General features: G+C 38.2%; 3 protein-coding genes across 6 annotated transcripts in view; 2 read left to right on the top strand and 1 right to left on the bottom strand.

Annotated features, from left to right (window-relative positions):
- The window catches only part of apba2a (amyloid beta precursor protein binding family A member 2a), a 21,812-nt gene extending 16,399 nt beyond the window's left edge, over positions 1–5,413 (top strand). Inside the window, exon 12 of one of the 2 annotated variants that reach the window (XM_088340011.1) lies at positions 2,397–5,413. In XM_088340011.1, coding sequence (XP_088196137.1) covers positions 2,397–2,468 — 72 coding nt within the window. In that variant the 3' untranslated portion in view covers positions 2,469–5,413. The remainder of the gene's footprint in view (positions 1–2,396) is intronic. The other variant, XM_088340010.1, reaches the window with a different exon arrangement.
- On the bottom strand, positions 3,435–15,664 carry duoxa (dual oxidase maturation factor). Of its 3 annotated transcripts, XM_088340013.1 has the most exons (9): positions 15,435–15,664; positions 15,008–15,125; positions 13,272–13,439; positions 13,147–13,204; positions 12,941–13,075; positions 9,197–9,404; positions 8,916–9,130; positions 8,693–8,853; positions 3,435–3,695 (listed from the first exon to the last, which is right to left on the bottom strand). In XM_088340013.1, the coding sequence occupies exons 3-9, from the start codon at positions 13,416–13,418 to the stop codon at positions 3,672–3,674; spliced, it is 948 nt and encodes a 315-aa protein (XP_088196139.1). In that variant the 5' UTR covers positions 13,419–13,439; positions 15,008–15,125; positions 15,435–15,664; the 3' UTR covers positions 3,435–3,671. The 3 variants fall into 3 exon arrangements, 2 of the variants coding, with proteins under 2 accessions (XP_088196139.1, XP_088196138.1); XR_015850873.1 differs by lacking the exon at positions 15,435–15,664 and having other exon boundaries at positions 8,693–8,840; positions 15,008–15,315; XM_088340012.1 differs by lacking the exon at positions 15,435–15,664 and having other exon boundaries at positions 15,008–15,315.
- Positions 15,069–15,664, top strand: part of duox (dual oxidase) — a 36,131-nt gene continuing 35,535 nt past the window's right edge. The window contains exons 1-2 of the mRNA XM_088340008.1: positions 15,069–15,138; positions 15,212–15,295. Of these exons, the coding sequence (XP_088196134.1) occupies positions 15,078–15,138; positions 15,212–15,295 (145 nt within the window). The 5' untranslated portion in view covers positions 15,069–15,077. The remainder of the gene's footprint in view (positions 15,139–15,211; positions 15,296–15,664) is intronic.

The following is a 15,664-nucleotide window of genomic DNA, read 5'->3' as shown; positions in this document are numbered from 1 at the left end:
CCAGCACCCCCGTGACCCTACTGAGGATAAGCAGTGCTGATAATGGATGGATAGATGGATGGATATATATATATATATATATATATATATATCTATATATATATAGATAAATATATATATAGATATAGATATATATCTTGCAGTGCAACAACACTATTTAATTTGATATTGAGTTTCTTCTTATTCATCTCCTATAAATAAATGTAGCACATACAAGATAAATCTCTTTGTTATTATTTATTCATGTAACAACTGAAATCTACAAACTGCAGTATGTGAAATAGAAAATCCAACCGAGGAAAGTTACTACTTGCTAATTTGGCTATTTTCTTGTTTTTTAAAGTGACGTGATTATTATTTGACTACTAAATGCCGCTGTATTGTGTCATGCAACAGAAAACAAGTGCTTAAAAGCACAAGAAAGAGTACAAACTACGGCAAATCAAAGTGGCCAAACTGCTCTATTTTTATTTTTATTTTCTGCCAAGCCTTTCGTTAGGTTTTTGTTTTTTGGGGTACCTGTCGCAGCAAGATGGCCGACAGGAATGTCAAAAGTTGGATCTCAGGTTCAAAATGGTTAGCAACCCCAGCATTACACAATACAGTTACATCTAGTGGTCTTATACTACCTTATTTAACATATTGTGCTGAAATGTAGGGAAAACACCTATCCCTCAGCCTTAAATCCTTTATTTAAGATACCAGAGCAATAAGAATATTTTTTAAAACTAGTTATAGACCAGGTCCATATTATCTACTCATAGAGGCTAATCTCCTCAAATTTCGATATATAATAAAATATCAAACTGCTCAGATGATCTAAAGTGCTGCAAACAAAACCCTGCCATTAATCGTACAATGCTAAAACATTTAGGATATGATATGAAAGAAAATGACCAACTATCTGACAACCACACCTGAAAATGCCTTAATCAAGCAGAAAGCAGACATCTACAACAGGTTCAAGGTCCTCAACGTCAAAATGGAAACTACTGACTGACGAGACTAGCCACACTGGTTTCATCGGATCAAGATGGACTTGTTTTTTTATTTATTTTTTTATTTTTTGTTATCTTGGCTCTTCTGATGGAAACTCATGAAAGACTAATTTGAGACCTGGTCCAGAAAGAGAGGGAGATAGCAAGGCGAGGGGAGTGAAAAAGTTCATGAAAAAAAGGAAATATAAAAAATATACTACACATGATTGATTATGTTGATTTAGTTTTTTTTATAAGAAGTGTTCATGATAAATTCACTTGTGTGATGATGAGATCTTACATAAAATGCCTTGTTATAAAAAAACAAATCACATTATATGACTTGCTAATTGTGAAGGGGACAGGACCAAGATAAGCTGTGGCTTTTTTCTCTAAGCCCTTTTTTCCTTCTATTTTGTCAATTGTTTATCAAAGCTGTTGATATTTATTTCCTTGCATAAAATGATCAGTGGAAAAAAAGAAAAATCTCTATTATCAATTATTACACCGCATCCCCCTATGTTCCTGCACGGAGCCTCCGCTCTGAAAATGCCGGTCTACTTGTGACTCCGAGAGCCAAGAAGAAGTCTGCAAGCTCGAGAGCGTTCTCTATCCGGGCCCCGGTGCTGTGGAACGCTCTGCCTCCGGAGATAGGATCTGCAACCTGAGTGGAAGTTTTTAAATCTAAACTTAAGACACACTTCTTTTCAAAAGCTTATGATTGATGCCAACCTCATATTTTGTATTGTCCTGTCTTTTTCCGACTGTCTGGCTTGTGGTGATATAAAAGAGAAGGACAATTTGAGATGAGTCAGCGGACCAGTGTCTGACCTGAAGCATGTCAACACCTGCATCGACCAGCCGGCAGAGATGGAAAGCTGCGTCATTGCTGTTATAGACTTTTTGGACTATTTTACAGGCTTGAGGCGTCGTTGCTGTCATGCACTATCCGAACAAATTTTAACATGTGACCAAGTGTTCTCTTTTATTGATGATAGAATATATTGAAGCCCTTTGGGACTCTTTGTGATTAAGGGCTATACAAATAAAAATGACTTGACTTGACTGATGTTTACTATGTTTATGTACTGCTACCCAATGCTAGATCTATTCCACCCTGGTCATCCTGGAAGGTCGATTACTTCTCAGGGTTTCCTTTTTCCTCACGCTGAAGTTTTGAGTTTTTCCTTGCCTGCATGTTGGTCTAAGAACAGGGGATAGTGTAGTTGTCATCCTGTGCAGTCCTTCAAAACATTTTTGTGATTAAGGGCTATACAAATAAATGTGACATGACTTCAAATCATTTTTGAGGGAATATATTTTCCGATTGTGAAAGCGATTTGGATCCAAATGTTGTGAAAAATTACTGTGTCTCAATAAAAATAACGCATTCTTATTTTTTTCTGAAATCTGAACCAGATCAACATGAAGACAATGCCCGCCGTGATGTTCAGACTGCTCACAGGACAGGAGACACCATCCTACATTTGAAGAGGCAGCATTGAGTCCAGATGATTAAAGTTTTATTTTTCTATTATTTTAACATTATTCGGGGGATCGCGTCACCGTTTCATAAATAAGTCCTGTTCGCCATTTCAGGTTTAGTCTCAGACAACATCCTCATAATGGCCTTACAATGTGAAATTTGTGCTTGGAGTGAGTATGGAAGAGAAGTAGCTATATGTTCACTTTTATTTTCCTATAGAAAGAAGCGCTTTTATATTTTAGTTAGGCATTTTTATAGTGTCAATGTAATGCTACTGTAAATACTTTGGGTTGCTTCAGAACTGGATTAGGACGGCCATATTATTCGTACAGTATATGCATGGTACAATGACACATTTCTGACCAACAATAAATAATTCACAAGTTACAGTAAGTATTATGTACACACTGTATTACTATTTATAATTGCAGAAAATGCTGTGTATTACTGAGACACTGAAGGCCAAAGACACCCCTTCATTTTGAAATGCAGTTTTAAGAGATAACCTTTACAAAAGCGTACAAGAATGTAAATTGCAGAATGAATGTAATATTCTGAAACAAATAATACAATCTCACTGCTTGTTTGTTCTTGCACCCTTGCAGCCGTGATCCGTTATCCCCAGTCAATTATTGCTGCAAGTTGGGGCCGACAGAGCTCGTGTTAAAAATGGAGGGGACGGGGGTAGTTCCTGCTTTGCAGATTTTTACATATCGCAGTGGGTTCTTGTCCCGATAGCGATTAATGAAAGATTACAGTATGTCAATAAAAATAAGTGCCAAATAGTCTGTTGTCAGTTCTACCTGTTTTTATTCGTTTTCATTGTTAAAGTAAAATGGACACTTTCACTCTCGAATTTGACAAAGTATTTCAATCTCAGTTTATGCTTTGTTAGGGAAAACACTATTCACTGAAAACAATATCCAAAATGATGGCCCAGAATTCTTTATTTCCTCAACTCTTAACACATTTACCACAATCCTACAGGATGTACTTGTTTTTTTATTTTTTTACAGCCATCAAAAATACCACAGGCGCCAAACTAGGTAAAACAAAAAAAAATCTGTGTTTAGTAACACTACAGTGCATGGATCCCATACAAAAAGAATGTATTTATAAATACAGAACCTTAAATCACAACAAAAACAAAGACGTTAGAGATGCAGATACACATGGCATTTTTCCTGCATATGGAATTCGGTAGCTCTTCAAGTGTTGAAAGTGAAATGGTCCTGGAAAGTAAAAACACAAAACACAATCGAATAAAATGATCAATTATTGATTTAAGTATATTCATAAATTACCGTATTTTCCGCACTATAAGGCGCACCTAAAAGCCTTTGTTTTTTTCGAAAGCTGACCATGCGCCTTATAATACAGTGCGCCTTATATATGGATCAATATTAAGTCGCAAAGTCTTGCAACTAAGGCAGGCAGCCATCGACTAGATTTTCCCCCTAAGGCGAAGTAGTCCGCGGTGTATGCCGGGATTTATATACCGGCGTTTCATTTCCTAACCAATGTGTCAATCATCATTTGAATCAGTCACTATTGGCTAAAGTTATTCGGAGGTAAAGGGGGCGGATCCTTTTTATCATTCACAGGCTCGCATAGGCTAAAGGGGCGAAACCAAGCCTGCAATTGGCCGAAAAAGATGAATGTGAATCACACGTTGGGTTGCACTACGGCATAGAGAAAACATTTTTTACTATTCTGTATTTGTAAATATTTTACTCTCCTGGATTTACTACACTCACGGTTGTAAGAAGACCATGGTTACGTATCATTATTGAACGCGATGGCTTAGGTGAGCTATGCGGCTTTATATTTTCCCGGTATCTTGTTTTAGAACGATCTTGATGTTTCTGTGATGAGTCTATTTTTAAACTAAATTCAATTCAAAGTGTTTATTGTCATATGCACAGTAAAGAACCCCGTTTCCCTGCACAATAAAATTCTTACTTTGCCGTCCACACAGTTGCCAGCAAAAAATAAAATGGAAACTAAGAAATGTTTGGCATTTCTTGAATCCCAAGACTGTAACCTTCCGAATGATATTTGGAACGATGCATTTGAGACACGTATTCGCTTCCTTTCAAGCTTTCGGAATGTTAAGGGGTAACAAGTTTGACTGAACTATCTGACTGTTTTGTCAACGTTCCCATTGTAGCGCCTTATAATCCGGTGCACCTTATGTATGGAAATTATAGGACCAAAAACTATTTTTGGGGGGTGCGCCCTACAACCTGGTGCGCCTTATAGTGCGGAAAATACGGTAGTTGCAGTCTATGGAAGTGGAGAGCTGGACTCTACCATAAAAGCTACCTTGTTTATTTTAATTTAAATATTAGTAGCGCAATTTTAAAAACATGTACATGTTCTTACTATTAACTCAAATGTTCTCAGTGGTTCTCAAATTTGGGTACCCCAAAGGCCAAAGGGGTACCTGAAACTTCTAGACACATATCATAAGAAGCATTTGTATTGAAATTGAAACTGACTGTACTATTAATGATCCTTAGATTCAGGAGGCTCCGCTTAAAAAATGCTTGAGGATAAATAATCTAATTTGGGTAAAAAATCAAAAGCATCTACTACTTCAGTTGTCAATAAAATCTTATTAAAAGAAAACAACACATCCAGAACTCCCAAAGTGTCCTTGCTTTTACAATAACAAATACATTTTTTAGACCCCAAATAATGTTACATATGATTATGTATTAGCTCATGTTTTTCCAAACTGCAGAATATTTTGTAATTTATTTCAAAAACAACCCTTGATATCAGCTAATTTAGTTTTAAACTGCCCAAAATTGTGTTTAGAACAACCTAAAAGTATCATGGGATTTGAAACAACCTTGAACTTAGTCATTCATATGTTATGCTGCAAAACAGAAAATTGTTTGTGTTGGTTTGGAGTACTTAGATGTAAAAATAGTTCACAAAGGGTACATCACATTCAAAAGTTGACAAATAAACAGTCAAGTCAATATATGTTGAGCAAAGTTTTTGGTAAAACAATGTATACTGTTTTTTGTGCCCTCATTGTGTTTGATTATATTCAGGAAATAAAAAAAAGCTATATGAAAAAAATGGTGATAAATTTTGCATTAAAGGCCTACCACATGAAAATTGACCAAACCAAATTTCAGTTAATTGTGCAGGAAGTTGACATTTCTCTTGCAATTGTGACTTGGGATTTTAAAGATTGAAGCTCAAATGCCAGCAAATTAACCAGCAACCTCTCAGATATCCACACTCTCGCTTATTTTTTCAACATCTCTCACATATAGCATTGCTACGAGTGCCACGACAATATCCCCAAAGATAAAAGTTGTGCCTCAAAATATTTTATACAAAAGACCACCCTTTGGTTATTCCATTGCAACTAGTTACATGTGAATTATTATTTTTAAATAGAAATTCCATTTTTTTTAATCAACAAAAACAAATACACTGTGAATATAATAAGAGTAAAGAGATATTGTGTATTATTTAGTTCCTCCTAATGGTTAAAAAACAATTAATTTGAAAAAATATTGGTTTAAAAAATAAGCAAGAATACATGTTTTATAATGTAAAAATTCTCAAAGGTCAAGAAATTTGTATTTATTTTACTTACAGTAATATGAGGCTCAACTAGAGGGAGCTGAGATGATTGTGGGTGTTTTGACTTGTGAAAGGCTCAGCAAAAAACAGAAGAAAATGTGTCCGGTTTGGTCACTTTTAGTCTCAGTAGCTTGTAATCTTCATTGTGTTTTGTGGCACTCAATATACAGTGAAGAAAATAAGTATATGAACACCCTGCTATTTTGCTATTTCTCCCACTGACATTTTCATCGTAGGTGCATGTCCATTGTGAGAGAGATAAACTAAAAAGGAACATCCAGAAATCACAATGCATGATTTTTTTAACGATTTATTTGTGTGATACAGCTGCAAAAATATATATTTGTACACCTGTGTATTATCTAGAATTCTGTCCCTGAAAGACCTGTTAGTCCTCCCATTAGAGGTCCACCTGCACTCCATGTATAATCCTGAATCAGATGCGCCTGTCTGAGGTTGTTAGCTGCATAAAGACACCTGTCCACGCCATAAATCAGGAAGAATTTAACTTGTAACATGGCGAAGACCAAAAAGTCAAGTCAAGTCAAGTCATTTTTATTTGTATAGCCCTTAATCACAATTAGTCTCTAAGGGCTTCACAAGTTATTACATATAAGAAGTTTAGGTTACTCGTATGCTATAGAGTAGAAGTGAGTTTTAAGCCTAGATTTAAACATTTCCACCGAGGTTGCAGATCGGATCTCAGGGGGAAGAGCATTCCACAACACCGGTGCCCGGATGGAGAACGCTCTCGAACCAGCGGAACACTTCTTGGCTCTTGGGATCACCAGGAGACCGGCGCTCTCGGAACGAAGGCTTCGGGCCGGGACGTAGGGGGAGATCAGATCTGAAAGATATGAGGGGGAAAGTCCATGTATGATTTTGTATAGTAGTAGAAGAACCTTAAAATCGCATCTTAGGCTAACAGGGAGCCAATGCAGGTTAGCCAAAATTGGGGTGATGTGATCGTACTTTTTGTCCTTGTTAAAAGCCTCGCTGCAGCATTTTGTACCAGCTGAAGACTCTTGAGTCTGGTCATCGGAAGACCGGAAAGTAGTGCATTACAGTAGTCGAGACGGGAGGTAACAAACGCATGTATTATGATTTCCGCATCCGACTGAGAAAGTATAGGACGAATTTTAGCAATGTTACGGAGATGGAAGAAAGCGGTTCTAGTAATTTTCTTCACATGTGTTTGAAAGGACAGATCAGGGTCGAAAATGACACCTAAATTTTTAAGTGAGTCACTCTGTGTGATGTGGCAATTGTCCAAGTTCACTGCGGTTTTAGAGAATAAGTCACGGGACTTAGATGGACCAATAACTAACATTTCGGTCTTTTCAGGGTTAAGACGCAGGAAATTGAGTGACATCCACTCTTTTATCTCAAAAAGCTGTCCAATGACACCAAAGACAAAATTGTACACATCCACAAGGCTGGAAAGGGCTACGGAGCAAGCTTGGTGAAAAAAGGTCCACTGTTGGAGCAATCATTAGAAAATGGAAGAAGCTAAACATGACGGTCAATCTCAATCACATTGGAGCCCCATGCAAGATATCACCTCGTGGGGTCTCAATAATTTTAAGAAAGGTGGGGAATCGGCCCAGAACTACACGACAGGAGTTGGTCAGTGCCCTGAAAAGAGCTGGGACCACCATTTCGAAGGTTACTGTAGGCAATACACTAAGACATCATGATTTGAAATCATGCATGGCACAAAAGGTTCCCCTGCTTAAACCAGCATATGTAAAGGTCCCTCTTAAATTTGCATATGACCATTTGAATGATACAGAGGAGTCATGGGAGAAAGTTTTGTGGTCAGATGAGACCAATATCGAACTTTTTGGTCATAATTCCACTAATCATGTTTAGAGGAAGAAGAATAAAGAGTACAATCCGAAGAACATTCTCCCTACTATGAGGAATGGGGGTGGTACTATGCTTTGGGGGTGTTTTTCTGCACGTGGGACAGGAAAAGTGCACTGCATTAAAGAGAGGATGGGAGGATGTGAGATTTTGGGGAACAACCTCCTTCCCTCAATCAGAGCATTAAAGATGGGTCGTGGCTGGTTCTTCCAACACAAAAACGACCCGGAGCACTCAGCGAGGAAAACCAAGGAGTCGCTTCGTAAGAAGTATATCAAGGTTCTGGCATGGCCTAGCCAGTCTCTGGATCTAAAACCAATTAAAAATATTTGGAGGGAGCTGAAACTCAGTGTTTCTCAGCAACAGCACAGAAAGCTGACTGATTTAGAGAAGATCTATGTGGAGGAGTGGGCCAAGATCTCTCCAGCAGTGTGTGCAAACCTGGTGAAAGACTACAGGAAACGTTTGATCTCTGTAAAAGCAAACAAAGGCTACTGCATCATATATTAACATTCCTTTTCTCAGGTTTTCAAACACTTATTTGCAGTTATGTCACACAAATAAAACGTTGAAAAATCATGCATTGAGATTTCTGTATTTTTGTTTTTAGTTTATTTCTCTCTGTCCATGATTTCTAAGTGGGAGAAATAGCAACATAGCAGGGTGTTCAAATACTTATTTTCTTCACTATAGTGTGCACTACACAGTACAGTGGTAAAATATTCCACCCTGCCCTTTCAATATGAGAACTTACCTCTGAAACATCAAGGAAGGCCGGATTCAGGTACGTTTCTGTGCAAGAAATGTCTTCATCTTCATAATTGTCAACGTTCATGCTGAAAACCTCCATCATCTTTTCAGGTACCGTTAAATTGATAATCACCACCAGAATCCCGATGATGCTGCACAGCACACCTAGGAAAATTACTGACAATAGTCAAATCCAAGTGATTTCCAGCAAGACCTTTAACAGTTACCGGCAGCTAGAGCCATCCAAAATGAGAGGCTGTATTCCACTACAAAAAAGACGGTTCCGATGGAGAAAACACAGTCGGGCGCATGCCTGATGGCGGTGAAAGTGCCTGCCGAGATGAAAATGAAGCCAGCTGTAGCCAACATCATGTAACCGGCGTATAAAATAACTGGCATGGAAAGGAGGATGTTGGCCAGTATCCAGCAGCAGAATGCCATCCTGGTAGAAATAGGTCATTTCCTCAACATTTTAGGATCACCAGTCCACAAGTTTGATTTTACTAACCAGAGAGTTGCAGACGCGTATTGGCTTGAATTTCTGTAGAAAAAATTGAGGCCGCAGGGGCTGCTGATAGTAAATTTCTCCGCAACGTATAGGATGGGGTTTGGTAGTCCTCTCTCCAAGGCTTCGTTATAATCCTTCTCAATAGTGTCACGCCAAGTGAACATTTCATTGTAGTCGATAGTCTCATTCAACTGGAAAGCCGGATGCCCTTAAAAGCAAAAATAGGGCGTCATGCTAGTTGCAATTTTCACGATCGCTATGGTTACAACAGAAATCTAAGGTTGTAAGCAGTGGTTTTCAAGTTTATATTCATTTTACTAATAATAAATGAAACTCTCGGGACGAACGGACGGATTAAAATAGCTAATCTGTAGATAGTTAGCTTTGCAATGTTAGCATGGAAACATAAGCCGAAGTCTGGCTAGTGAATATCAAAAATTTGGAAGCAGAGGGACACACAAACCTTTCACAACATTTCTTGTTGGTAAAATCTTGGCAACGCCTTTTTTGACAGCATCCTTAATCTCTTTTTTTCTTTTGTGCTAAATGAAAAATAAGCTATTGCGTCATACACAAATTCACCCCCGAGTGAAAGCCAGCTTCACATGGCTTGCCTTACTCGACTAGGGTCTATGATTTGTCAATTATACTTGACGACAATGTTGTTGGCGTAGTGGTTATTATAGTTACCTTCCAAGCAGTTGAACTAGGTTCGATTTCTGGCTAACACATGATTCTGTTATTTTACCTTTGATCCATTAGGCTTTGGCAATTTCTTTACCCGTGTTATGGTGGTTATTGTTCATCTAGCTATCAAAATTGTCTTGTGAATGGTTAAGTGTAACTCTCCCCATACCCGCCCCCGAGTGAAAGCCAGCTTCGCATGGCTTGCCTCACCTTTGACGTAGAGCAGTGTTCTCGTTTCCCCGCGTCCCTGCATCCTAGACGCATCATTTTTGCTCTCAAATCAACGTGCGTCCCCGGGACGCAACTTTTTTGACACAAAATTGCCATTATTACCCGATTACTTTTTTTTAACAAAGATTTACCGCACTCCAAACTTTTTGTCAGGCAGATGCGCCATTGTTGTTTTGGTCTCGCGGTTCGAGTTTTCGTCTGCACGTCGATCTCGGCAAACGAGGTCTCGTTGCTTTGAGATTACGTCATTGTTTTGGTGCTTGTCATCGAGGGAAGGTGAAGGTTAAGTATGCCTCAGAAAAAACAGTATTAGGTGAAAATCAACAAAATAATTGGTAATTTCCTTATTGTCAGTAATAAGTCGAAACATAATGGAGAAAGTGATAACAACGGCAATAATTCCGGCACGACAAAACGGTGGAGAAATTATTCGGAAGATCGCGGAGGCAAGCAAAACACGTGTGTCGAAGTGAATGATTCAACGAAACAAAATTAACAAGAATACTCCGAGTAAGAAAAGGACTTTTCTGCCAAAATGGACTAAATTATATTCCTGGTGACGCTATGAGGAGGATGATAATGGATTGGACCTTGAGAAGGCATTACAACTGTGGCGGGACAGCAAACCACGAAGAATATATGAACTGAAAAATCTGAAGTGATAACTGCTTTGTATTATTAATTAACTGTGATGATTAAAAGTGAATGAATATATAGATTTATATTATATATTTGTCGCCGATTTACAATTTCAACCTTGATAACACTAAATTTTGGGGACCCATAGATCTCTGTTGGGACCCATAGATTTTTGAGCATGCGAGTCCCCGGGACCCGTCACTTTTCAGAGGTAAAATGAACACTGCGTAGAGTCATCAGAACCTCATTCTTTTGTTATTTTTTTGAGGGGGTATTCATCTATCGGAATAAACCGAAAATGGTCCCCTTGTTCAAAAGAAAGGAAATTTCGATGCCAGAAATTTGATGCTTCCCTAATTTTAACATACCTGTGAATTTATGTTTTCCATTTATTTGATAAGTTTTTTTTATTATTTTAAATTGTGTACGCTGTAGAACAAACTTTGTGTATTTATCTATATACAAAAGCCATATTCCCCTCATGTTAGGTGGCTAGGGTAAAAAACAATCTCACATTCATTCAACCAAGCATTCATTCCCCTTCGTTCTTCCCAACCTGACACAGAACATTAAGCGCACAGCTCAACAAGGGGTGAGTAGATGTTCCATGCAACCCTTCATCAGCAGAGAGGCCTGAAAACCTACACTGGTTTACCCCCTCCGCATCATATTCATCGATAACAGTCATTCTTAACTATCCTTCGCCATTCACATCCATCTCTAGCTCTTGCATCCATTAAATTAACCGACCTCACATCCAGAGCAGGTTTTACCCCATCTGACCATATTTTGGCCTTCCTCTCATTCCGTTTCCCAACACCACTGCACTACATATCCTCTCAGTCAAACAGCCTTCATCCATTCTTTTTATATGTCCAACCCCTCTCAGAACATTGTCATCAACACTCTCAGCAAGCTCTCTCACCACACCAGTTATTCTCCTTACTTCCCCATTCCTTAACCTATCCAGTTGTGTCACTCCACACATACTCCGCAAATATCGCATTTCAAAGACATTTAACCTATCACACTCATTTACTCTTCAACCCCACGCCTCTGAGCCATACATCACTGCTGGTACCGCCACACTTTCATACAAACCTTAGTTTTCATCCATTCACAGATCTCTATATTTGAACAATTTATTCAGCACACCCATTGCCTTACACCCCACTTCTTCACATCCCACTCCAAACCACCGTTTTCTGCCACATACCGAAATACTTAAAACCATTTATCTCAAACTTCCAATTTCACCTCTCTTACTCTGAATTGTACCAATACCACGCACATTCAGCACCCTAAGTCTTTTAGGGTGGTTGAGGATACCCCTCTTCCACCCTCTGCGCGATCTTGACTCCTTCTGGGAGATTGATATAGAGGAGTGGATTCCCACCACCACCGCTCTGCTCCTTTACGTCATACAGTGGGATAATTCTTGTTTCCTGCAGTGCACACTGATGTAAGCATTAAAAACTTTGTACAGGAAACTCATTTTCTTAAAAAGCATGTTTTTTTGTTTTTTTTTTTGTTTTTTAAGGTAGTCTATCCCGTTTTGACTCTGGTCCGGATCGTCTCTGCCACTGGTAACAGAGACAAGGTTATCGTAAATGTTTAATATTGTCGCGGTATTCTACATAGTCTGTCTTGCTGCGCGTAAATAGGGGCATTGTCGTGTTTCTAAGGTTTGTTATCACTTAATATGGGGCATGAAATTATTTATAAAGGGAGCAATAAGCTGAGGTTGGCACGTTTGTATTAAGCTTATAACGAAAGACCGCATCACCAGGGTTGGGTAGGGTTACTTTAACTGGATTACTTTCAATTACTTTTGGATTACTCCAATACCAAATATGCTAATAAAAGATAAAATAAACTAAATATGAATAAAATGATGACTCACAACACGTGGTAAGCTTTTTCTCCTGGCTTTGATCTCTTTGATCTCCGGCAAAACTAACATAAAATGTGACGGAAACAAAATGAAAATAAATCCAAACAGCTTGCCAACATAATTTTTGCCGTTCCATGTATTCCGTTACTCCCCAAGCCTGCACAAAATTTAGTAATTTTATTCATATTTAGTTTCTTTTGTCTTTTATTGGCATATTTGGTATTGGAGTAATCCAAAAGTAATTGAAAGTAATCCAGTTAAAGTAACTTTACCCAACCCTGCGCATCACTCACCTTTAAGTGTAACATTGATTCCATACAGGCCCACATGCAGGCCGACATCGGCGTGAACCACTGCATTGCTGAATGACTTATAGGTGGCGTTTGTGGTCATACGGGCCTCAGCCCAGTTGTCAGTGAAGTTGAGCGCTGCAGGAGAAGAAAGTTCATAACGCTGGTTATATTTCTGACATAGTTTGTGGAAAAAGTGCTCTACTCACCTACAATGACAGCACCAACAAACAAGCTCAAAGTGATCCGAAACAGCCAGAAGACACGCTGGTTGCAGAAGAAAAGACAGAGTGAATATTGTTCATTTTAAAACCGTGGACTCGTTTTTACTTACCGATTTTCCTCGAATCCCAGGGAGAATAAGGAGTAGGCAAAGTGTCAGAACGAGGAAACACATGATCACGGCGAGCAAGTGGGCACTGAATATAAAGGATGTCCGCGGCATATGATAGAAAGGATAAACTTTGTCGTAGAATGACATGTTGGCTTTGGTCCTTTGTGGCTGGAGACAGGAATGGCCAAATATTATTATGGGAAATGTTAAAACCTTGTTTTTTCTTCACAGACCCAAGTCAGGGAGTTGCAGCAAGTTTAAGAGGAACATTCACTTCTTTTATATGCAACAAGCAGGATGTGTGACTGGATAAATGTGAGAAGCAGGAAGGATTTTAAGGCAAATGACCAAGCCCTTTGGTAATTCCTGGTCACGTGACTTTTTTTGTGAAGCAGAAGTCAACTCACTGCCTCTTATCTGCACCTGAACAGAAAATCTACCTGCTGCCCTCACTACTTTTCAACCTCCGCACAGGTAAGAATGACATCTTCTGCCCTTCATTAACAGGAGGAACTGAATATGATTTTATTTCTTGGCTTCAGAAAGAATTGTATTCATTTAAAATTTTTAGCTAATTTTTCAATGGTTGGCAAAGATTCTTTGTGCCTTTCTTTCTTGCTTGCTTTCTTGCTTACTTTCTTTCTTTCTTTGGCTTTCTTTTGCTCTCCCTCACACTCTCTATCTTTCACTCTCTCTCTTTATTCGTCTCTCTTTTATTCACTCATTCTATCTTTCTTTCTCTCTCTTTTCACCATCTTCTTTTTTTCTCCCTTTCATTCTCTATTGTCTGTCTGTCTGTCTGTCTTCCCGTTTCCTTCTTTTTTTTCTTTGTCTTTTTCATTCTTTTTTCTCTCTGTTTTTTTTTCCATTTTTCTTTCTCTCTCTCTTTAATTCTCTCTCTCTCTGTCTCTCTCTCTGTCTCTCTCTCTGTCTCTGTCTCTTTCTCTATTTCTCATTCTTTCTTTTATTCTCTCTATGTCTTTCTTTCTTGGAAGAAAAGTGGAAGCTTTTGGCTAGGGCAGCTACAGTACAGAATATGTAAAAGGTTTAGTGCAAATAAAGGATTACCTTAATGGGACAGTGTGTATTATATGACCACTACATGTCAATGTACGGTGAAGCCAAAACAAATGCTAAAAAGCACATTGAAAAATACGAACTACAAAGATTCAAAACCCCCAACCCTTTTGAGGTTTTTAGGTTTTGCAGAGTACTGGTGCCAGGTATCTGTACCTGACACATAAAAGGTGTGTGTGCAGTTGATAATATCTGCAGTCCAAATATATATTACAAACTAGAAAACTATGAACTTGACATTGAATATGTATTACTTGTACTCTTATCAAAAATTGTACAGGAAAACCATTTTAGCAGTGTATACAGTACCTAAACACACCACGAGATACTGCTGTATGATGTATGCAACAAAAAACAAGTGCTAAAAAGCACAAGGAAGAATACAAACTATGGAACATTTGACTTCTTGTTTTTTTTTTTGCCCACATATGACCATCAAGTACAAAAAAAAGTAGTTTTATATGTCAGTATTTTTGGCTTGTTATTTAGATCAATATTTTCAATGCAGTTTTTATTATACACTGATCCTTTAACTAAAAAAAAATAGATTTTACAATAATACAAATCCAAGCATTTTGTATTATCAAGAAATTGTAAAAACGTTATAACATACAGAATAGTCGAAGGATGCGAATGAAAAATGGTCATTTCCACTTTACCTTTTAAAGTCCTACACGGCTCTTGGTTGCAGACTAAGCGCAGTTGCTCATCCATCCATTTTCTGCACCGATGGATTTGCGTAAGCGGTTTTGGAGTGCTTGCGCACTGCTCTGCTTGCTGTTCGTCGCCGGTGAGTAAACGACGAGGTAAAACAATTTGGAGACAGCGTCGACATAAAATGGCTTTACTGTACATTTGAACAGATTCCAAGTGTGAAATAAAGTGGGAAATTCCTCGCTTTGACGGCTGGTATAACAGTTTAGGATGCCCCAAACGTGGAGCAGTAGGTGAGTTCATCATTGGATTAAAATCTCCAAATAATTGATGTTTAGCAAGAATAAACTCTTCTCTATGTGGTATTATTACACACTTGACCCATTTAACACGTTACTCAACGTAAAGTAAAAGTACAATGGATTTATTTACCTGATACAGAGCATAAAAGACGAAACTGAACTCGATAAAGTTGATTAACTACACGTTGAGTTTAGCTGCTTCCAAACAGTTGCCCGGGTTTGATTACGACTTTGATAACATTATTCTTTTGTTATATCTTCTTACGCTATCTTTACTCGTGGTATGGTGGTTTAATGTTATCTTGCTGCTAAAAGTGTGATATAACTTAGTGTGTTTTCAAAATTTTCAGGCCGAAGCAC

Source organism: Urocampus carinirostris, chromosome 7, assembly GCF_059441175.1.
Source record: "Urocampus carinirostris isolate Australia breed hairy pipefish chromosome 7, RoL_Ucar_1.0, whole genome shotgun sequence".
NCBI lineage: Eukaryota > Metazoa > Chordata > Actinopteri > Syngnathiformes > Syngnathidae > Urocampus > Urocampus carinirostris.
The sequence above is the reverse complement of the archived record's forward strand: the minus strand, read 5'-3'. Positions and strand labels throughout refer to the sequence as shown.